The sequence below is a fragment of the Tamandua tetradactyla genome, chromosome 7 (genome assembly GCF_023851605.1).
Source record: "Tamandua tetradactyla isolate mTamTet1 chromosome 7, mTamTet1.pri, whole genome shotgun sequence".
NCBI classification, from domain to species: Eukaryota; Metazoa; Chordata; class Mammalia; order Pilosa; family Myrmecophagidae; genus Tamandua; species Tamandua tetradactyla.
This window is the reverse complement of record NC_135333.1, coordinates 175277344-175301289: the sequence shown is the minus strand read 5'-3', so window position 1 is coordinate 175301289 and position 23946 is coordinate 175277344. Positions and strand designations below refer to the sequence as shown.

The 23946-nt window shown below is 41.2% G+C and overlaps 1 protein-coding gene across 6 annotated transcripts in view; it reads left to right on the top strand.

Annotated features, from left to right (window-relative positions):
* The window catches only part of APPL2 (adaptor protein, phosphotyrosine interacting with PH domain and leucine zipper 2), a 109371-nt gene that overhangs the window by 61457 nt on the left and 23968 nt on the right, over positions 1-23946 (top strand). For all 6 annotated transcript variants that reach the window (XM_077111900.1, XM_077111901.1, XM_077111898.1 and 3 more), the window contains exons 5-10: positions 3302-3389; positions 6345-6386; positions 6543-6601; positions 7316-7462; positions 11075-11157; positions 23535-23693. In XM_077111900.1, the coding sequence (XP_076968015.1) occupies positions 3302-3389; positions 6345-6386; positions 6543-6601; positions 7316-7462; positions 11075-11157; positions 23535-23693 (578 nt within the window). The remainder of the gene's footprint in view (positions 1-3301; positions 3390-6344; positions 6387-6542; positions 6602-7315; positions 7463-11074; positions 11158-23534; positions 23694-23946) is intronic.

Below are 23946 nucleotides of genomic sequence, written 5' to 3'. Positions count from 1 at the left end.
TTAATCAAAATCCCATTTGGTAGAGGCAGAATAATCCCAATTCAATACTGTATATAATCAGATCATCTCCCTGGAGATGTAACTTAATCAAGAGTGGTTGTTAAGCTGGATTAGGGGAGATGTGTCTCTACCCATGTGGGTGGGTCTTCATTGGTTTATTGAAGTCCTATTAAAGAGGAAACATTTTGGAGAATGAGAGATTCAGAGAGAGCAGAGAAAAACAACATAGCCACAAGGAGCAGAGAGCCCACAAGCCAGCGACCTTTGGAGATGAAGGAAAATGCCTCCCAGGGAGCTTCATGAAACAGGGAGTCAGGAGAGAAAGCTAGCAGATGACGCCGGGCTCGCCATGTGCCTTTCCAGTTGAGAGAGAAACTGTGACTGTGTTCACCATGTGCCTTCTCATTTGAGAGAGAAACCCTGAACTTCATCAGCCTACTTGAACCAAAGTATCTTTCCTTGGATGCCTTTGATTGGACATTTCTATAGACTTATTTTAATTGGGACATTTTCTTGGCCTTAGAACTGCAAACTAGCAACTTACTGAATTCTGTTTTTTAAAAGCCATTCCGGTTCTGGTATATTACATTCTGACAGCTAGCAAACTAGAACATAAGGCAAGGGAGATTTCCATCTTTAGTGATTTCCTTAAAAACAAGATTCCTTGAAATACCCCTGAGACAGGAAGTTATCATAATTACAGATTTCATTTATCAAATTCTGAATGTGCATCAGGCTCTTCAACAGTACATGTTACTATTTTATCCTCAGAATAGCCATGCAAGGAAGGTGCTGTTTTCTCTATTTTATAAATGACAATATTGAAGGTTTGAGAGATGGCCATCTTCTTTCCCTCTCCTCATTGCAGATGCTATGTTTAAAAGTGATTATCTCGGAGGCTATACTGGAGGTCTCTCTTACTCATGCTTCAGTTAGACATTGCTACCTATCATAACTTGCCAAAACCCAACCAAAACCATTCCTGCCAATCCTAAAGAATACCTAAGGCATTATATAAGATTCTACAAAGGTTCCATGCACTAGGGTAACTTTTTAGAAACCTACAACTTCCAGATGGGTCTCTGGACCAGATAAGTCCTGAAATGCAGAGGGGCCAGCCCTTCCAGAACAGCAGCTAGTTCTGTCTGCCTGCCCCTTCCAACATGAGAAGGTTAGAATGTACCTCTGAAGAGTGTGATAAAGATCAAAGGTGATGGTGGAGTTATGCAGAGAAGGTCAGGTTTAACAAATGAGTATAATTGCTGAATCATTACACTGATATATCTTTTAGCCTTCAGGACCGATAGAGCAGCTACAAATAAAAATCTAAAATTGTGGAATTGTAACCCATATCAAATTCTGAAATCTGTTCTACAACTAATTGTTGTGATGTACTTTGAAATTTATTGTTTTTATGTGTATATATGTTATTTAAGAGAGGAGGAATATAACAGAGAAGATAGGATTTAAGAAGTAAGTATGACTGTTGAATCATTATATTGATATTTCTGCTGGTCTCCTGTGCTCAAGCAGCTAGAAGAAAAAACAAAAAATTATGGAACTGGAACCCATGCCAAACTTTAAAATCTGTTCTATAGCTGCTTACTGAAATGTACTTGGAAATTTATTGCATTTTTGTATGCATGGTATATTTCACAATCAAAAGAAATATTTAAAAAGAAAAAGATTGTCTCATACGTCTCAAAAGCCCCAAGGCAAAAAGTTGATGGCACAAACCCCTTGATTCTTAGGATGAAGTTAGGAGAGAAACGAGTAGTAGGAAACGTGCCATCTCTGAAATGTATGACCATTGGAAGCGCATTTAATCTCTGAGTTTTGGTTTCTTCATCTGTGTGTGGTGGTAGTTGGAAAGCCCACTTAATCGGGCTTCTGAAAAGATAAATGATGTATATCAAAACATCAAATGCAGAGTGAAGTACATAGTAGGTACACTTCTTGACTTTCATGCAGGTAACTTATTTAAAAAAACAACAGTACATTTCTTACTGAAGTTATTCTGGAAAATCTATCCTGATGGCATTTATTTGTATGGCTATTTTCATGTATTTCTAGCAGAATAAAGCTGCCATGATTTGACTTGATTGAAAAATAAAGGGGTACATTAATATCGTGTCTTATGGCTCTCTTGCCTTGCAGCTGTTTGACTTTTGGCAAGGCTTGAAGCTTATCAAACAGCCTCTTTGCAGACCTGCTCCCTGAAGGACCACATCTGGGGTGGGGGCTTGGGGAATACGTGCAGAAGGGCGACTCACATGTATGACTACGAGCACTGCTGAAAAAGCTCTGCTGAATGTTTGCTCCAGAGATGACTGTTGGGTCATTTCCCCAGAATTATCTGGAAATCTGTGGTATGATGGAAGAATCCTGTCCATTGCTGATATCTAAACTACCAAACATTTGAAGTTGTTGACAGCTTTGTGAGTGTGAAAGACAAATCCATATCCCAGGCAGTGAAGTAGAAAGGCCGTGAATTTTAGGTCTGACAGCCCAGGTGTAAAATCCCAGCTAGGTCAATTTGCTGTCCGGATTTAGAGGATCCCTTCACCTGTCTGTTAAATGGGGAAACTCCTGACTCACAATAGGTGAGAACTCAGTGATGTAAAGCTAGCACACAAAATGTGCTCAAAAATAGTAGTGATGATAACTTTTTATTCCTCTGAGACCATTTACAAAGACACGTTTTAGTAAGTCCTTGACGAAGAATCAAGAGCTGTTAAAACCATCCGGTGAAAAGGATCAAATCTGAATAGCGGCAATGTGTTGTTGGTAGGGTCTTTCCTGAAGAGTAGAGACCTGAAACCTGGCTGAGTTGTCTCAGTAGTGATGCTCTTTGTCCAGAGTCACTCCCAGGTGCAGCACTGGCTGTGATTTTAGGGCAAGAGGATTCCATAGGCCTTTGCAACAAGCTCCAGCCTCTCTGAGAGTGAGGGCTCCCAGTGGCCCCCGGGCCGCAGTTCTGGCAGCAGCTGTGTTCGCTGCAGGTACTTACAAGCATTCTCCTCCTCCAGGCTGCGCGTCCTCTAATGGAGACACAGGACCAAGTCTGCACAGTAAACAAAGAGTAACTATGGGCTCAGAGACTCCTTAAGCAAGCCTTTAACAATGCCTGCTAGTCGAAACCTTCTGCCTACTTTCTAAGTCCCTCTGAGCTTCATATCATTTGTTGCTTTATGGACGTTCTTTATTTGCTAAGGAAGTCCAGTCACACAAAAGTGTTCATTGTGATCCCTTGGTCTCATAGTATGTGTAATTTTCTTCAAAAGGGTTCTCTTTCTTTCAGCTTAATGTTCTCCATTCAGAACTTGCTAAACAGTTGGCAGACACAATGGTTCTACCCATTATACAGTTTCGAGAAAAGGATCTCACAGGTAAAGTAATTGAATTCCTTGCCGATTACCTTCAAAATATTGTCTAATTCATTTAATAATAATTTTTATCGTATTTCTTAAAATCTGTGAATCATTGAGGGACGCCTTTCTCTGGGCAAGCTTTTATTGAATCCCCACTATGTTCCTGGCTTACCTCAAAGAAGCCACAAATTAATAAGAAGACAGACTCTGAAATAAATACTGTAATGTGTAATGAGAGCAGCAGGACAAAGATGTATATAGCGAATAGAAATGGCACACAGGAAGAAGTGGCTACCCTTTTATGGGATTGGGTTTTAAGAGATTTATCAATGTTTACTGAGTGGGTAAGATGACAGGGCTTGTATTACAGGTTTGGGAACATTTGTAAAGGCATGATGGGTTCTTTGGAACAGAAAGTGGGATGCTTGGAGAGGGAAGGCCAGCTAAAGACTAGATGGGAATGCAGCTGTAAGTGAGGCAGAACTGTATCATGCAGCTTAGATTCAGTAAGGAAGGGATCTGTGACTAGTTCAAAGGCCTAGTGAGCCTCTTGGACAAATTTAGATTCTTCAACTAAAATAAAACCTTAGAATTATTTTGTCTCTTAGAAATTAAGGTAGATAAAAATAAGAATGAAGAATCTTATTAAAACCCTAGTTGATGTTACAAAAAGTAACACAAATTTACTATTCCTTTTATTCTTATTTTATTGAAAATATAGAGATATAGAATTGTATTTTCTAGAAGAGCACTGATATAAAAAATTGATGATCAAATAACAAAACAAAGTCTAAACCTGAATGAATACTGAAAGATCTGTTGAGAATAGTGCTTCCTTTCTGAAAATACATCACCTTAACTTTTTTTTTTTTTTTACATGGGCAGGCACTAGCAGGTCTCTAGCATGGCAGGAGAACTCTGCCTGCTGAGCCACCATGGCCTGCCCACCTTAACATTTTTTTAAAGTCAAAGATGCAGCGAGATCTGAGAAAGCCTTAAAGTTGATCACTTTTCCTCACTCCAAGATACCCTGTGATCTCATCTCCTGAGGCTCTGCAGGCAGTGGCAGAAATGGCATAAACACTACCCTAGGACATTACTGATGGCACCAAAGCTTGAGAAATAAGAATAATAGACTGCATAAAGAGAACCCTGATTGATCAGGATTTTTCATTTGTTTTAGTGTTGTTAATCTATAATTGCATGTTATGGCAAAACCTGCTAAATGCAATATTGTGCTTGTCATCCACTAGAAACATTAACGCCTCAATGTGTGCATTTTTAAAAAATGTATTTCTCTAAATAAAATCATTAGGAATGTGTGGGGATCTCTGGTAGAATTCTCATCTTCCATGTGGGAGACCCAGGTTCGATTCCGGACCCATGTACTTCCCGAACAAACAGCAAGCAAATGAACAAAAAACCAAATCAAACAAGAAAAAAAATTCAACAAATGGTTCTGCAATAAGGAGATACTCACATGGAAAAAGAATGAAATGTGACCCCTGCCATACAGCATACTAAGAAAAAAAAAGAGAAATGTGTGGGGATCTCATTTTTAAAACATACTCCAACACACTCCAAGTCTGTTAGAAATAAAGTGATCAACCCTAACCCCTGTACTGCCAGATTACTGTCAGATTTGTGCTATGGAGGCAGACCTGGGATTGCAGGTGCCCTAGCTGGGCTAGTGGCTGTGGTGTCTGTTAGTCCAGAGTGAGTCAGCATATGGATCAGTAGTGCTTGTTGAAGACGGTGATTTTTTTTTTAAGGAGTAACGTAATCGTCTATTAGTAGTAAAAAGATAAGCTTCTTAATAAATATGAAAAAATTAGTTAAATTTTCCTTTACGGATGACACCAAGATATAAGTTTGATGTGCGTTACCCAGGTCATATATGGGGACATAGGAACCAGTGAGAATCTGGTTCCCTTTCTGTCTAGACAGTGGTGTTTGTCTCACATGTTGCTGCCTTTTTCTTCATTTACCCACGAATACATGTTACACAGTCGGAGTGAAGAGAACATAGGGGATATAAGGGAAGCTACTTAAAATAGATAGGAAAAAAATCCTGAAACTGCTCAAATAGGAAGGAAAAGATGGGAGAGAAAGAAAAGTGCAGGAAGAGAATGGGAGAAAGCATCCCACTATCAGAGAAAGTAAGAAAATTTAAAAGTTGGAGGCACTTTTGAAGCAAGTTGGAAAATAACATAGAAGATAGGAAGATGCTTTTTTGTTTTGTTTTGCTTTTGACAAGATAAAAATAGGTTGTTTTAGAGTTGTGGAAAGTATCATTTTCTTTTACGTATCTGTGTTTTTAAGTTTTTATTTTGGTCAGTCATTGCTCTAAATTCCCTTTTTAAAAAATCTTGGACTTTAAGCTGTCTTTGTGCGTGATGGATGTCACATCCATATCGGCTAACAGTTATTGCTATTGGCTTGTTGCGAGTTTGGTACGCTAGATGGCCCCATTTTTTAAAAAAATTAAAACAAGCCCTACATATTCTTGGTCAGTGATGAATTTAAGAAGTCAAATTAAATGGCAACAAGAAATTTTTAGGTCTGGGTGTAATCAGGACATTCTGAGGAAAGATTTCTGGGGCAGCAGACCCAGAGCCTAAGTTTTATCCTCTGGCTCTCCATGAGAAGTCCCTGGCCCATGTGCTCCAGCCGCCTCCAGATGCCTTCTCCTTTACACATCCCTGAGCCCTCTTTGCAAAGGAAGGGCTGCGTGGGCAGCTTTGCTGGCAGGCTCCTGAGCTCCATGGGCACGAATATGGCTGCAGCTGAAGCCACGTGTCCCAGGGAGGCCAGGGTTCCCAGACACCAGGCCAGGGCCCTGCAAACACAGGTGAGGCTGCCTGCGGAGTCTTTCCCCTTCCACACACATCTTTTCATTTTCTCTGGAAAGCACGGAGCTCTGCGTTGACATGTTTTACGTTGCTCTAAGTTGTTCCCTTTTTTCTTATTCAGAAGTAAGCACTTTAAAGGATCTCTTTGGACTCGCCAGCAATGGTAGGCATCTTCTCCCTTCTTGGAGCCGTGTGTGGGTTTAGGGTGGGGGGGGTGAGGATGGGAGGAAGATGGTATCTTACCTGTGTGACAGGAGGAGCAGAATGAAAGTTCTTGTTTTTTAATCCTCTGGATGCTGAAATGTCTCTTTATTTTTAGAGCATGACCTCTCAATGGCAAAATATAGCAGGCTCCCCAAAAAAAAAGAGAATGAAAAGGTAGGATACCTTCCATGTTATTTTTCACTTCACTTCCTTCAGCTCCTTTTGTGTCTTCCTATTGTGAATCTGTGACATTGAGTATCTTGATAAATTTTTTTTGTTATCCATCCATTTTATTTAATTATTTACTCTGAGTCTCATCTTGATTCTAGCTCTCCAAACTGACTTATAAGACATCAGCTTGGAAGCACTATAAAATTATGATCACACATTGATTTTTAGGCTTGGGGCTTCATATGGTTATCTGATTCACATGAACTCCTTGCCCTCAGTGTTCACTCTGATTCTTTAAACTGTGCTTTTTAGTTTTCTGCCCCTGTAGATAATATTTCATATCTTCATGCATGCAATTTTTTTTGTTACATGATTTCCTTGGGCTAAGTTGTTTTCTTGGAATGCATTCTTAAAAGTGAAGCAGATGTTTATGGCTTTTGATGCACACTGCCATGTTATTTTACTTGAGAGTTGTAATATTTTGTAGTGCCACCAGCAGAAAGTGTTGACTTCACCTCAGTTCAGCCTCACAAGCAATGAATATTATTACTTCAGTGCAATTTAATTTGAAATTTTTTGAAATTGAGGTGGAACCTTATCTATGTTTTATTTTATTTGTCACGAAAACGGCTACAGTGAATACACAAACATTTTAAAGTTGCATGCTCTTAAAGAATTGTCTCATGCTTAAACTTTTTCTTTTCACTTTTTAATCAGGTAAAAACTGAAGTTGTAAAAGAGGTGGCAGTTGCACGGCAGAAACAGCACCTTTCATCTCTTCAGTACTACTGTGCTCTCAATGTGCTGCAGTATAGAAAGCGGGTGGCCATGATGGAGCCCATGATGGGCTTCGCCCATGGACAGGTAGGAGAGACCCTTTACCTGAGGGAAGAGAACTGAGGCAGGTGTGGAGGACAGCATGGCATTCTGCTAAGATCCCATTTAGGAGAAACTGAAGTATCTGTAGGAAGAAGCCCACACAAATAACCTCCTTGGAATGTCCTGAGAGTCAACACTTGGAGGCCTCCAGTTGGGCTGGATCTTCTTAAACTGGGCCTGTTAGGAATGCTGCCCTTGGGGCAGAGCCTATGTGTCCCTTTAACTGAGCCTAATGAAGGACAGTCCTGGCCCGATTTTCTCAGAGAAGCTAACTGCTCAGGTTGGTAAAGCTGGGCTTAGACCGAGGGTTCTGCCCATTTTTGCCTCTCTCCTCCTGTCTGGTGGACTATTGAATATTTGTCTTAAGAGTGGGTCCAGTTTAAGATTTAGCCATTACAGTACTAGTGTGGGGACAATGGTGTCTGTGAGTCTGAGGCTGAAGGCACTCCCACCTCACCTATGCCTGCCCTGAATTAGCTCCACTTCTTTTGACTCCAGAACTTCACTTCAGCATAAGAGAAATGCACCCCAGAATCTTCTTTTAGTTGATGGTCTAGGAAAACAAGGGGATGTGAAAAAGCAAAATGTTGATAAAGTTAGAAAAATCACCAAATTTTAAAAAACTTCTATAGGTAGAGCATCTATTACTTTTACAATACATTTTTAAAATATATTTTTTATATGCTATCATATATATCATTATTTCAGAAAAACCCATAGTTTCATTTAGGGAAAAGAGGAACAAGAGAGTTTCTTTAAAAATCCAAGCCTCATTGTCCATCTTCTTAGTATGGTTGTTACATTATCGAATGGTCAGGGCACTAAAGTCAGCTTACGCCTTTAGAGGTAAAATTTAAGTAGGACAGTATAACCTTTCTGAGTCATCTGAGTGAAGCTGAATAAAATGAGGGAAAACCAAAACCAAGTGTGTGCAGTTGTGGGCTTCAGTCCTCAGCAGATCCTTGGGAGCCGTCCAGCTTCCTCTTGGCGTCTCTCCAGGACATGCCCACTCACCTGTGCTTCTCACCTTCTCCTCCAGCCAAGTATTGCCCCTCTGCCCTGGAGGGGGCCAGCTTTGTTGGAGAATACCTGTCCTCCCCTTGTTCTTTTCAGTTAATAACTCCTGGCCTCTCTGTCCTCCCAGGACCTGTCAGGGAGCCTGTAAACCCTCCTCAGGGGGTGGGCCCAAGGTCAGGGAGGCTGGCCCCAGGACTATGGGCAGAGCCAGGCCCTAGACTCAGAGTCTCAGAAAGATGAGACAGCTCCAGGTCTGATCTGTCGTGCTTGGGGCACTGGGTGGCTTACAGGAGGGTCGTACAGGGCCAGGAGGATGGGCTTGATTCCGGTTGGTTTGCCCTGTCTGGTAGCCAAGTGACACTTTTCTCAGCCTGGACTTCTTAAGTGAGTGCCCTTGGTACAAGGGAGAAGAGGAGACTGTGGGAGCGTTGGCACTCGTGCTGCCCAGTGGCTAGGGAAACGTGGCAGAGCACGCCGACTTCAAGATGCGTGACCAGGTAGTCTCTTACGCTGCAGGTTTCCACAGCCCTAATGAAACTATAGCTTCTTCTCTTAGACAGGTTTGCTTTCTAGCACTATGAGTCTTTCCGATGATTCGGAATACTCTCTCAGTCCTTTTAAATCAGTGTTCATGGAGCATCCAGCGTTGTTAGCTAATTGCTCTTCCTGCTCTACATGGAGGCCCACTTGGTCTTTGGATGATGTCCCAAGGAATCAGGGTTTTCAGAGGCACCCACCTCGGTGACGGTGATTGACTCCATTTCTGCCTTCCCTTGCCCTTCTTAAACAGGTTTTCAGAAAGTAAAAAAAAAGAGAACAAAAAATTAAAAAATAAAAAAAATAAATGGGTTTTCAGTTAAACATGATTCAGTCCTCATGCCTGTAAACCAGCCAAAGCTAAAATCTGGGCACAGGTTTATAGGCACACAAAAACAAAAACTACTGGCATTTGTAGGATAAGTGCCATGACACATGGCTGTGGAAGCCAGTATGTTATCCTTTCCATCCATCCATCCATTCATCAGATGTTCCTTCGGGAATTGTGTGGCCCTCTACCATAGAAGGATGACAGAGGATGGAGAAATTAAGACATGGACTGAGAGCGAAAGAGGATCCACCGTGATGTTGTGCCTTTAGAAATGCAAAATGCCCACTTAATGGCTTCACTATTTAACATTTCTGGGATTCAAAGCAACATTTACAATGTCGAACACTGTTATGATTCAGTTATCATGGGGCCATAACATCTCCTGGCATGTATTACCTTGTGTTAGGATAATTCGAATCATCATCTGTTTTTATACTGTGAAAACTTAGGACGCAGGTGTGCATAGGTGTTCTGGGAGAACAGAACTCCACAAGTGTTCTGGGGAGCAGAAGGAAGGAGGTCTCCCATTGAGCTCCTCACAGTGAACAGGAGATTTCTCTGCCCACAACCCATGGCATAGCTGGCTTCCAGGTCAGAAAGATGCGCTAGGTTATGTGCAGGGACATCCATGTCCAAGCTCAGTATTTTCTCTTTTTTCGTGACTTAGACTCATTGTCAGCTGCCAACAATTAGGCATGTAACATGGAGCAGTTCAGACCCAATATTTAGATTTTTTTTAAAGCCGTGGCCACAAGAGGAAATAGAAACTTGAACTTTTCAGGATTGAATGCTTGCTGATGTCAGTAATGAACAGAAACAGGCTTCTCCTCTCTTCTGCACCCATACCCTCCAGGGTTTGTCAGGGGACCCATACTTTGTAAGAAGTGAATCTATTAGAGTCACAGGAAGTATGGAATTCCTTCTGTTGGTGCAAGAATTCAGCAATTGCAGTTTGTTTTCAAATTGTGTAATTCTCCAGGCTCTTAGATGCCATGCTCCGCTGGACAGATAAAGGATCACCGAATGTTGGGAATCAGGAGGGGCTTCTCTTGTCCTGTGCACCTGCTAGTGCTAGGGCCTGCTGTGTCCCTTCTGTATTTGCTGTCAGGGTCAGAAGGGGGTTTGAAGGGCTTTTACTAACCCAGGCCTCCTTCTGTAATACCAGCCGTGTCGCTCTGTCCAGCCTGTGTGGTTGGCAGATGGGCCAGTCAGATGGTCAGCTGTTTCTTCTTTGAGAACCTCGTGCTGCACCTCCGAGTGCCTGTCAGTCAGTTTCTTTTTTTGAGGGCATGCCTGAGTCAGTCATTTGTCACAAGCTGATGGAGCTTCTGGAGATAAAATGGTAAATAAGACCTAATCCTTGCCCTCAAAAAACTATGTAAAATTCACACCAGTAAAAAGCTGATGAAATAATGTCAAAAGCAATGAGCAGTAATAATTATTGCAGCACTTAGTATGCATCGTCCACTTAACTTACACTGTTCCTGGTGTTTGTAGCCGTGCAGCGCAACAGCTCGGTATTGATGTCCCACTTTACACATGCACTGGGGTTTTGGGAGTGACTGTGAGGTGGGGGCTGTGGCAGAGGTGCCGCAGTGTGGGGCTGGGGTCAGCAGGCACCAGCCATCTTGTGCCATCGGCCTCACGTGCAGAGGAGTCATTGGGCACCTTTTCCTGGATGATTTTCAGAATATCGTAACTGTATCTTTCAGGTTAACTTTTTCAAGAAGGGAGCAGAGATGTTTTCCAGAAGCATGGACAGGTTTTTGTCCTCCGTTGGCAACATGGTTCAAAGGTAAGGCTGCACTCTGGTTTGGATCTCCTGTGCCTTCTGTTCTCCTGTGAACCCACCTCTCAGGGGGGTGGGGAGGGTCCCACTGAGCCCCTGTCCTCTCCAGGAACTCGGAGAAGCAGCTTCCTCACCTTCGCCACAGCTATTTGTGATGGTCATGGTGTGCGTTGTGTGGCTCTGAGCCTGTGCAGAGCCCAGAGTCCTCCCCATTACGTGAAAAGGCTAAAATGTCAGCAGGGCAGCCTCCCCACTAAGTTCACATTTGTGTTCCTAGGGCTTCTTTTGTTAATACTCAAGATTCATGTTACGAGCATTTGAGTCCAGTTTTGACTTGCCGTGGAGTTAGGAGCACTCTGCTTTTTTTTTTCTCTGAAAGCTAATGGAGATTTCAGCCAGAAGTGTTACACCTTCCAGGAAACTGTCACATTAATTTGTAACACGTAAGTGAGGCTTTGGGTCTCTTTTTGAACTAACTTAAACTGCAGTTCAGCCTTCTAAATGCTTGTATTTTAAAAAATGCATCACTGGCTTCAGACTGTCATCCCCTTACTCATCAGGTACTGAGGCTTCTCCCACTGCAGTGCCTCTTGGCGTCAGCTCCCACGTGAGAATTCCCGGGTGCCTCAGATCAGGCACATCTCATGAAGGGCTCAGACGCAGCATTACTTGAGTACCTCTCGTAATTTCCGCAGTATGAACATGTCTCTCAGTTTACATATCCAGTAAATAAGGCCTGGAAACAGGAGCCTAGGATTTGACTCTGTGCAGAAAATTAAGAGAAAGTTGCTTATATTCTCAGGGATGTTGCATTTTAAAATACTGTATGAAGGCCAAGCTGTGGTGGTTATCTAGGCAGAAATCTACTTAAAATGTTCTGAAAATAAAGCCTTAGTCTTAAGAAAAACTAGTGCTCAGCATTCATACAAACACGATAAGAGAACTGTAGTTTATGAAAGTCACTGGGCTGTTTTTTTCCTGATAGCTGGCACCAGTGAAGTTAGATTTATGATTATATTAGAAGCTAATTGTGAAATCTGTTTAATGTGTCCCCCTGTCCTGCCTTATAATTTTATTGTTTGGCCCCCAGGAATGTTAAGAGAAAGTAAAATAAGATAGCCTGTAAGTTGCCCGTTCACAGCAGTACCCTTTCTCACCCATCTTTCTGTGTCTCATCCTACTTGAACTCTCAGAAGTCTGTGACTTTTAGTGTTTTAGAAGAACCAGCCAAGCTTCAGGTATTTCTCCTGTTCTACTTTTTTTATTAATGGATGGTGGCCTTTGGGCCGTTTCTAGGGTGCCGTCGTGCACTCGTTTGCAGATAGAGCATGTGTCTTCTTTCCTCATCAGCATTTCCGTGAGCCGCTGTGAGGCCACCAGAGGGCTGGACCAGCCTTCCTGACACAACTGTGACCTGTTTAGAGGCATTTGCTCTCCAGCCACTTGACAACGCGTATTTAGTTACAAGGGTAACAGACCAGAGGCAGGGTTCCCAAACTGAACCTTAAAGCAGTTTAACTTTCTGCTTCAGTAGAGGCATTCAGTTTAGGCATTCTAATTTTTCTGTCACTTAAGTTTTATGCTGGTCAGCAAACTGGGAGATGGTTTGGCTGGCAGGTAACATGCACGATTAGCCTGCCCAGAGCAGCATCTAGTGGTGCATCAGCAGCTTTGAAGTCCTTTCCCTGTGAGGTGGGTGCCCCAGGCACTCTGCCGTTCTCAGGATGTGACAGAATAAAACTCAGCCTGAGTCCAGACAGGGTGGCATTGTTTTAGACAGCTCCCTGGAACCGGGGGCAGGGGAGTTCCTTTTGGTCCATAGCATCACAGTGATCCATTTCCTCCTCCTTGGATTTCTTTTTTCTTTTATGTTTCTTGGATTCTTATACTCTATTTTGTTTGCTTGCTTTTTTAACTTAAATGAAACACACTTTTTAAAAAATGTTTTTATTGTAAACCTTAACAAACATACAAACATTCCATACATGATGTACAAGCAGTGGCTGACAATATCATCACATAGTTGTATATTTATCACTATGATCATTTTTTGAACATTTGCATCTCTCCAGCAAAATAAATAAAAAAGAAAAAATTCATACATACCAAACCCCTTGCCCCCCCTCATTGACTACTAGTATTTCTGTCTACTCTATTTTAACCTTTCTTCCCCCTATTATTTGTTTATTTTTTAATCCCTATTTTTTACTCATTTCTCCATACTATAGACAGAAAGACACTTTTTAAAATTAATTTTCCAGGAGAACCAGTGGAAAGCAGTCACTTTTCCATCCTGTTCCTTTATTTACTTCCTGGGAGCTTTGGAGATTAGTTCAGAGTTTTTTTTGTTTTTTTTGTTTTGTTTTTAGCTTTTAAAAGGAGGAATTTAATAAGCTACAAGTTTACCATTCTAAGGCCATGAAAAATGACCAAATTAAAGGTAGTCTTTAAAAGTGCCCAAGTTAAGACACCAAAAAGAGGTTACCTTCACTCAAGAAAGGCTGATGAAGTTCATGGTTTCTCTTTCAACTGGAAATGCACATTGCAATCATGGTGATGTCTGCTAGCTTTCTCCCCAGGTTTCTTGTTTCATGAAGCTGCCCCAGGGGCATTTCCCTTCTTCGTCTCCAAAGTCTCTGGCTGCATGTGCTCTTGCAGGTTTCATGACTCTTTCTCTTTAAAATGCTTTCAATTTTAAATGGTTCCAGTTAACTAATAAAGACCCACTTGGAATGGGTACAGTCACAATTCCATGGAAACTATCTAATCAAAATTTATTACCCATAGTTGGGTGGGTCAGATCTTTATGGGAACAATAAAAAATCTCCTAACCAGCAATACTGAATGAGGATTAAAGGACATGGCTTTTCTGGGGTCCACAACAGATTCAAACTGGCACATATGGTTTCTCTTGCACTGTTGTAGGTTGTTTTTCTCTTGATGCTTTCAGAATTTTCTACTTCTCTTAAACATTTGACAAACTGAGTAGTATGTCTTGGGGAAGGGCTATTTTGATTTATTCTATTTGGAGTTCATTGGGAGTTGATTTACATATTTATGCCCTTTATTAGGGTTTGTAAGTTTTCCCCATTATCTCCTCAACTAATCTTCCTAGCCTTTACACTTCTCTTCTCCTGAGTCATCAATCATTTTCCTATTTGTGGGCTTTGTTTTGTCCATACTTTCCCTGAGACCCAATTCAAATTTTTCCAACTTTTTTTTTGCTATTTGCTCTTCTGTGAGTTCAATATCTGTTGTCTTGTCCTCCAGTTCTCATATTCTTTCTTCTGCCTTTTCAAATCTTCTGTTGTGTGTCGTTAACATATTTTTATTTTGTCTGCAGCATCTTTAATCTCTGTGATATCTGCACTTTTTCTGTTTGTTCTTTCAAATTCCTCTTAATGCTCTCTCAGTGTCTTCTTGATCTCATTTATGTCATTAGACATTCTGTTGATTTTATTTGGTAGAGTTACATGAACATCTTTGATTAATTGTTCCAAAATCTGTGTTTTAATTTGATCATTAGACTGGGCTTTATCTGTCTGCATCTTGTTATACTTACTGGTATTCTGTTGCCTTTGAGGCATGTAAATATCTTGATAGGGTTACTTTGGAAGTTGATTTTCTTTAGTAATCTAAAGCTTTGTATTCACAGGATGGATGTGGAATAGGATGTGGGGCATAGGGTGGGGCACAATAATGCGGTGACGAGTTGCAGTGCAGGTATACGAATGAGTTGGGGATGCTACACTTGTGTTTGTGAGCATCGATTGTGGGGGCAGTGTTTTGAGGCACAGTGTGGGATCCACTGGGATGGAGTACAGATCAGATAGGCCTTGGAGCACCAGAGGATGGTGCAGTGTTGAGAACACAGAGGAATGGCATGACATTTCCCTCAGTTTTGAAGGAATGTTTTCTGGATAGAGAATTCTTTACTGCTAGTTTTTCTCTTCAAGTGTCTGAAATTTGCCTTACTACTGCCTTCTCACCTCCATGATTTCTGATGAAAAAGCAGCACTTAATCTTATTGAGCATTATACATAAGAAACTGCTTTACCTTGCTGTTTTCATAATACTGTTTATTAGTGGTATTTGACATTCTTATTTATATATGCCTTGGAATAGGTCTGTTCAGGTTTTTAAGTTGGTATGTATTGGGAATTTTGGAGTTCTATGTCTACATCTTTCATAAGTGTTGGTAAATTTTTGATTATTATTTCCTTTAAGTATTCCCTCTGCCCTTTTCTCCTTCTCTTCTTCTGGGACTGCTGTGATCTGAATGCTAGTGTATTTTGCATTGTCAATCCATTCCCTGAGATTTTACTTTATTTGTCCCATTCTTTCTTCTATCTGTTCTTTTGTCTGTTCTAATTTATGTGCTCTGTCTTCTACTTTGCTTATCCTTTCTTCTGCCGTTTCAAATCTGCTGTTGTGTGCCTCTAGTATATTTTTAACTTCATCTATTTTTACTTTAACTCTGCAAAAGCCATTGTTTTTCTTTACATGCTACAAAATTCTGTTTATGTTCACCTGACATCCTCCTAATATTCTTTATCACTTCAGTCAGCCTCTTGAATTGATTTAGGAAACTCATTTGAACATCTTTGATTGGTTATTTCAAGTTGTAAATCTTCTCTTACTTTTTTTTTTATTAATTAAAAAATTAACTAACACAACATTCAGAAATCATTCCATTCTACATATACAATCAGGAATTCCCAACATCATCACATAGATGCACATTCATCATTTCCCAGTACATTTGCATCGATTTAGAAAAAGAAATAAAAAGACAACAGAAAAAAAAATAAAACGATAATAGAAAGAAATAAAAATAAAAAATAAAAAAAAACTATACCTCAGATGCAGCTTCATTCAGTGTTTTAACATAATTACATTACAATTAGGTAGCATTGTGCTGTCCATTTCTGAGCTTTTGTATCCAATCCTGTTGCACAGTCTGTATCCCTTCAGCTCTAATTACCCATTATCTTACCCTATTTCTATCTCCTGATGGTCTCTGTTACCAATGACATATTCCAAGTTTATTCTCTAATGTCGGTTCACTTCACTGGGACCATACAGTATTTGTCCTTTAGTTTTTGGCTAGTCTTACTCAGCATAATGTTCTCTAGGTCCATCCATGTTATTACATGCTTCATAAGTTTATTCTGTCTTAAAGCTGCATAATATTCCATCGTATGTATATACCACAGTTGGTTTAGCCACTCATCTGTTGATGGGCATTTTGGCTGTTTCCATCTCTTTGCAATTGTAAATAATGCTGCTATAAACATTGGTGTACAAATGTCCGTTTGTGTCTTTGCCCTTAAGTCCTCTGAGTAGATACCTAGCAATGGTATTGCTGGGTCGTATGGCAATTCTATTCAGCTTTTTGAGGAACCGCCAAACTGCCTTCCACAGCGGTTGCACCATTTGACATTCCCACCAACAGTGGATAAGTGTGCCTTTTTCTCCACATCCTCTCCAGCAGTTGTCATTTTCTGTTTTGATAATGGCCATTCTGGTGGGTGTGAGATGATATCTCATTGTGGTTTTGATTTGCATTACTCTAATGGCCAGGGACATTGAGCATCTCTTCATGTGCCTTTTGGCCATTTGTATTTCCTCTTCTGAGAGGTGTCTGTTGTCTTTTTCCCATTTTGTAATTGGATTGGCTGTCTTTTTGTTGTTGAGTTGAACAATCTCCTTGTATATTCTGGATACTAGACCTTTATCTGATATGTCGTTTCCAAATATTGTCTCCCATTGTGTAGGCTGTCTTTCTACTTTCTTGATGAAGTTCTTTGATGCACAAAAGTGTTTAATTTTGAGAAGTTCCCATTTATTTATTTCTTTCTTCAGTGCTCTTGCTTTAGGTTTAAGGTCCATAAAACCACCTCCCATTGTAAGATTCATAAGATATCTCCCTACATTTTCCTCTAACTGTTTTATGGTCTTAGACCTAATGTTTAGATCTTTGATCCATTTTGAGTTAACTTTTGTATAGGGTGTGAGATACAAGTCCTCTTTCATTCTTTTGCATATGGATATCCAGTTCTCTAGGCACCATTTATTGAAGAGACGGTTCTGTCCCAGGTGAGTTGGCTTGACTGCCTTATCAAAGATCAAATGTCCATAGATGAGAGGGTCTATATCTGAGCACTCTATTCGATTCCATTGGTCGATATATCTATCTTTATGCCAGTACCATGCTGTTTTGTCCATTGTGACTTCATAATATGCCTTAAAGTCAGGCAGCGTGAGACCTCCAGCTTCATTTTTTTTCCTCAAGATGTTTTTAGCAATTCGGGGCAACCTGCCCTTCCAAATAAATTTGCTTATTGGTTTTCTATTTCTGAAAAATAAGTTGTTGGGATTTTGATTGCTATTGCATTGAATCTGTAGATCAATTCAGGTAGAATTCATATCTTAACTATATTTAGTCTTCCAATCCATGAACACAGTATGCCCTTCCATCTATTTAGGTCTTCTGTGATTTCTTTTAACAGTTTTTTGTAGTTTTCTTTGTATAGGTCTTTTGTCTCTTTAGTTAAATTTATTCCTAAGTATTTTATTCTTTTAGTTGCAATTGTAAATGGACCGTTTCTTGATTTCCCCCTCAGCTTGTTCATTGCTAGTGCATAGAAACATTACAGATTTTTGAATGTTGATCTTGTAACCTGCTACTTTGCTGTACTCATTTATTAGCTCTAGTAGTTTTGCTGTGGATTTTTCAGGGTTTTCGATGTATAGTATCATATCATCTGCAAACAGTGGGAGTTTTACTTCTTCCTTTCCAATTTTGATGCCTTGTATTTCTTTTTCTTGTCTAATTGCTCTGGCTAGCACTTCCAACACGATGTTGAATAACAGTGGTGATAATGGACACCCTTGTATTGTTCCTGATCTTAGGGGGAAAGTTTTCAATTTTTCCCCATTGAGGATGATATTAGCTGAGGGTTTTTCATATATTCCCTTTATCATTTTAAGGAAGTTCCCTTGTATTCCTATCCTTTGAAGTGTTTTCAACAGGAAAGGATGTTGAATCTTGTCAAATGTCTTCTCTGCATCAATTGAGATGATCATGTGATTTTTCTTTTTTGATTTGTTGATATGGTGTATTACATTAATTGATTTTCTTATGTTGAACCATCCTTGCATACCTGGGATGAATCCTACTTGGTCATGATGTATAATTCTTTTAATGTGTTGCTGGATTCGATTTGCTAGAATTTTGTTGAGGATTTTTGCATCTATATTCATTAGAGAGATTGGTCTGTAGTTTTCTTTTTTTGTAATATCTTTGCCTGGTTTTGGTATGAGGGTGATGTTGGCTTCATAGAATGAATTAGGTAGCTTTCCCTCCACTTCAGTTTTTTTGAAGAGTTTGAGCAGGGTTGGTACTAATTCTTTCTGGAATGTTTGGTAGTATTCACATGTGAAGCCGTCTGATCCTGGACTTTTCTTTTTGGGAAGCTTTTTTTTTTTTTTATTTTATTTATTTTTTTTTTTTTAAAGAGAGAGGGAGGAAGGGAAGGAAAGACAGAGAGAAAGAAGGAAGGATGGAAGGAAGGAAGGGAGGAAGAAAGGGAAACATCTTTAAACATTTTCTTGTTTTATTGTATTTTGTTTATTTGTTTGTTTTTTACATGGGCTGGGGCCGGGAATCGAACCGAGGTCCTCCGGCATGGCAGGCAAGCACTTTGCCCGCTGAGCCACCGTGGCCCGCCCTCTTTTTGGGAAGCTTTTGAATGACTGATTCAATTTCTTTACTTGTGACTGGTTTGTTGAGGTCATCTATTTCATCTTGAGTCAAAGTTGGTTGTTCATGCCTTTCTAGGAAGTTGTCCATTTCATCTACATTGTTGTATTTATTAGCATAAAGTTGTTCGTAGTATCCTGTTATTACCTCCTTTATTTCTGTGAGGTCAGTGGTTATGTCTCCTCTTCCATTTCTGATCTTATTTATTTGCGTCCTCTCTCTTCTTCTTTTTGTCAATCTTGCTAAGGGCCCATCAATCTTGTTGATTTTCTCATAGAACCAACTTCTGGTCTTATTGATTTTCTCTATTATTTTCATGTTTCTCAATTTCATTTATTTCTGCTCTAATCTTTGTTATTTCTTTCCTTTTGCTTGCTTTGGGGTTAGTTTGCTGTTCTTTCTCCAGTTCTTCCAAGTGGACAGTTAATTCCCGAATTTTTGCCCTTTCTTCTTTTTTGATATAAGCATTTAGGGCAATAAATTTCCCTCTTAGCACTGCCTTTGCTGCGTCCCATAGGTTTTGATATGTTGTGTTTTCATTTTCATTCGCCTCGAGATATTTACTAATTTCTCTTGTAATTTCTTCCTTGACCCACTGGTTGTTTAAGAGTGTGTTGTTGAGCCTCCACGTATTTATGAATTTTCTGGCACTCTGCCTATTATTGATTTCCAACTTCATTCCTTTATGATCTAAGAACGTGTTGTGTATGATTTCAATCTTTTTAAATTTGTTAAGACTTGCTTTGTGACCCAGCATATGGTCTATCTTTGAGAATGATCCATGAGCACTTGAGAAAAAGGTGTATCCTGCTGTTGTGGGATGTAATGTCCTATAAATGTCTGTTAAGTCTAGCTCATTTATTGTAATATTCAACTTCTCTGTTTCTTTATTGATCCTCTGTCTAGATTTTCTGTCCATTGATGAGAGTGGTGAATTGAAGTCTCCACCTATTATGGTATATGTGTCTATTTCCCTTTTCAGTGTTTGCAGTGTTTGCCTCATGTATTTTGGGGCATTCTGGTTCGGTGCATAAATAATTATGATTGTTATGTCTTCTTGTTTAATTGTTCCTTTTATTAGTAGATAGTATCCTTCTTCGTCTCTTTTAACTGTTTTACATTTGAAGTCTAATTTGTTGGATATTAGTATAGCCACTCCTGCTCTTTTCTGGTTGTTATTTGCATGAAATATCTTTTCCCAACCTTTCACTTTCAACGTATGTTTATCTTTGGGTCTAAGATGTGTTTCCTGTAGACAGCATATAGAAGGATCCTGTTTTTTAATCCATTCTGCCAGTCTATGTCTTTTGATTGGGGAATTCAGTCCATTAACATTTAGTGTTATTACTGTTTGGGTAATACTTTCCTCTACCATTTTGCCTTTTGTATTATATATATCATATCCGACTTTCCTTCTTTCTACACTCTTCTCCATACCTCTCTCTTCTGTCTTTTCGGTTCTGACTCTAGTGCTCCCTTTAGTATTTCTTGCAGAGCTGGTCTCTTGGTCACAAATTCTCTCAGTGACTTTTTGTCTGAAAATGTTTTAATTTCTCCCTCATTTTTGAAGGACAATTTTGCTGGATATAGAAGTCTTGGTTGGCAGTTTTTCTCTTTTAGTAATTTAAATATATCATCCCACTGTCTTCTAGCTTCCATGGTTTCTGCTGAGAAATCTACACATAGTCTTATTGGGTTTCCCTTGTATGTGATGGATTGTTTTTCTCTTGCTGCTTTCAAGATCCTCTCTTTCTCTTTGACCTCTGACATTCTAACTAGTAAGTGTCTTGGAGAATGCCTATTTGGATCTATTCTCTTTGGGGTGCGCTGCACTTCTTGGATCTGTAATTTTAGGTCTCATAAGAGTTGGGAAATTTTCAGTGATAATTTCTTCCATTAGTTTTTCTCCTCCTTTTCCCTTCTCTTCTCCTTCTGGGACACCCACAACACGTATATTTGTGCGCTTCATATTATCATTCAATTCCCTGAGCCCCTGCTCAAATTTTTCCATTCTTTTCCCTGTAGTTTCTGTTTCTTTTTGGATTTCAGATGTTCCATCCTCCAGTTCACTAATTCTAACCTCTATCTCTTGAAATCTACCATTGTAGGTTTCCATTGTTTTTTTCATCTCTTCTACTGTATCTTTCATTCCCATAAGTTCTGTGATTTGTTTTTTCAGACTTTCCATTTCTTCTTTTTGTTCATCCCTTGCCTTCTTCATGTCCTCCCTCAATTTATTGATTTGGTTTTTGAAGAGGTTTTCCATTTCTATTCGTATATTCAGAATTAGTTGTTTCAGCTCCTGTATCTCATTTGAACTATTGTTTTGTTCCTTTGACTGGGCCATATCTTCAGTTTTCCTGGTGTGATTTGTTATTTTTTGCTGGTGTCTGGACATTTAATCAGATTTCCCTGAGTGTGAGACCCAGCAGGTTAAAAGACTTTCCTGTGAAGTCTCTGGGCTCTGTTTTTTTTATCCTGCCAGTATGTGGCGCTTGTCTATCTGCGGGTCCCACCAGCAAAAGATGTTGTGGCTCCTTTAACTTTGGAAGGCTCTCCCTGCTGGATGCCTGGTGGAGACAGAGGAAAGGTTGTAGGCCGGTTTTAATGGCTTCAAATTGCGAGGTCCTGGGACCTGAATTCCTTGAGAGAGGGATTCCACCTGAGTTGCGTTTCACCCCTCCGTGGGGAAGGTTCAGGTGGTAGAGAGCCCTGAAAGCAACCTGTTTCTGTGTCCCGGCACTGAGTCCAGAGGCGACCAAGCCTCCGTAGAAACAGTCGCATAAGGCTCTGTTTCGCCCCCTTTCCTCTTTTTCAGTTAGCCCAATAGGCGACTTCTGCCTTGATCAGTTTCACCTGAGCTGGGGGCCTATTTTTAGTAGTCAGAATTTGTTTATTAATGCCACTATTGGTGTTTGGTTGAACTCAGTCCCTGCTACTGTTGGAGACTCTTTCCTTTCCCTCCGGGAAGCCGCCTGTTGGGGAGGGGTGCCGGTCGCCGGCCGCCGCGGCTTAGGGATCTCACTGATCCGAGCCTCGCAGCCGGACCGGGAAGCCGCCTGGGGGGGAGGGGTGCCGGTTGCCGACCGCCGCGGCTTGGGGAACTCGCTGATCTGAGACTCGCGGCCGGTCCGGGAAGCCGCCTGTGAGGGAGGGGTGCCGGCCGCCGGCTGCCGCGGCTTGGACAACTCGCCTCTTCGAGACTCTCAGTCAGTCCGGGAAGCTGCCCGTGAGGGAGGGGCACCGGCCGCCAGCCGCCGCAGCCCGGGGAAGCGCGCGTCGCTCGGGGAACTCACCGCTGCAGAGTCTCGCAGCCGGTCCAGACTGGGGTACACTGTGTGACTGGTCTCTGTCGTGGCTCCGGGAGCTGTTCTGTACTGTTTCTGGTTATTTAGTAGTTGTTCTGGAGGAGAAACTAAGACGCGCGCACCTTACTAAGCCGCCATCTTGGCCCCTCCGATAGTTCAGAGTTTTTGGACTTGGGGTTGGGGAGGGTACGGTTGGACAGTTATTCTAAACTTTCTAAAACTGTATTCAGAATGTCATGTTTGTACATATGCGTATTTTTCTGGGGAGATTTTTCTTACCTTTTATCAAATCTTCATCAAAGAAGTTTGTCACCCACAAAAGGCTAAGAACCTAGGCAGTTTTGTCTACCTTTGGCTTCCTCCTTCCACCCCTTTTACTGCTTAGTTTTTATTCTCTCGTGTAATTTTCTTGGCCTTAGCAAGGATAACAGTGAGGTTGCTCTCGAGCCTGCCGACCCCAGGTCACCAGTCACCGTCAGATGCCAAGGTTAGCCTTGATTGACGGCTTGCATTGCCCTGGACTAACGGAATGCAGGCAGCATAAGGTGTGAAACTCCAAGAGGAAAATAGAGCCTGTACAAGCCCAGACTTTCTTAACTGCAGAACCCTTTTGAGAGGAAATCTTCAGAAACAGTCAACTAAGCCTTCAAGGTTCCTTCTGAAATTTCTTTCAGGAGAGATGGAGCAATTGCTCTAAAGTTTACTTTCACCGTAGAGTGGCTTTGATGGGCAAATGGTGCTTAGGACCTTATCACCAAGATGCTAGCAGGGTATGCTGTTGGGCCCTCAGCTGGTGGGGAAAAGGGCAGCTGCTTGTTTCAAGCTGAAGCTTCTTAGGTTCCCACACCTAGAGCACATGCACATGAAAGCCAGGGGCCTGTTCAGCCCTGGAGCAGGCAGCCCCAGAGACTATCATAACAGGAAAAGCCTTGCCCTTGGCTTCATTATTGCACCTCACTGCCACTTCCTGGTCATCCAGCACTCCTGCTACACAAAGAGGTGGGCAGTAGTAACTCACTTCATTCTCCTCTTTACAGCACTCCACAAGCTGCCTGCACGTGTGGCCCCAGAGGATGGGCTCTTCAGAGCTGTGCACCTAAACTTTTCATGAACAGTTCTGAGCATGGAGACCATGCAGTCTGCAGAATAATTGGCTGGCTCAGCTCTGGCCCAGTGGTATTCTTTATGGTCTGTTTTATGACAGCATTCAAGTCCCTGTGATCTGCCCCTTCAGTGTAGGACCATTTAAAGCAGAGTAGCCTGCTGGATTTGCCAGGATGAGTGACTGACCTGACACCTTCTGTCTTAAGCATTCAGGTGGAACTGGAAGCCGAAGTGGAAAAGATGCAGATTTCCCAGCAAGAGTTCCTTTCTGTCGACGAATCTGTTTACACTCCAGACTTTGATGTAGCTGCACCGCAGACCAACAGAAACCTCATCCAGAAGGCGGGTTACCTGAATCTCAGAAAGTGAGAATGGCATTGCCTGCCGCTTCTTTTTCCTTGCAGGTGGCTAAAAAACAATCTCTTAAGTGCCCATTAAAGCCTGAGGGTGGGGTGGGTGAGAGGGGAGAAGCTCCCGCCACCACACTTCCGCCCAGTCGCAGGAAGCCTCTGGACCCAGGTCGGAAACTGCGCTACGAGTGGAGTATGTGCTGTGGACTCCAGGACACTTCAGGCCACCCCATCCCTGGTCACCACGGCCAGTTGTAAATTGATCACT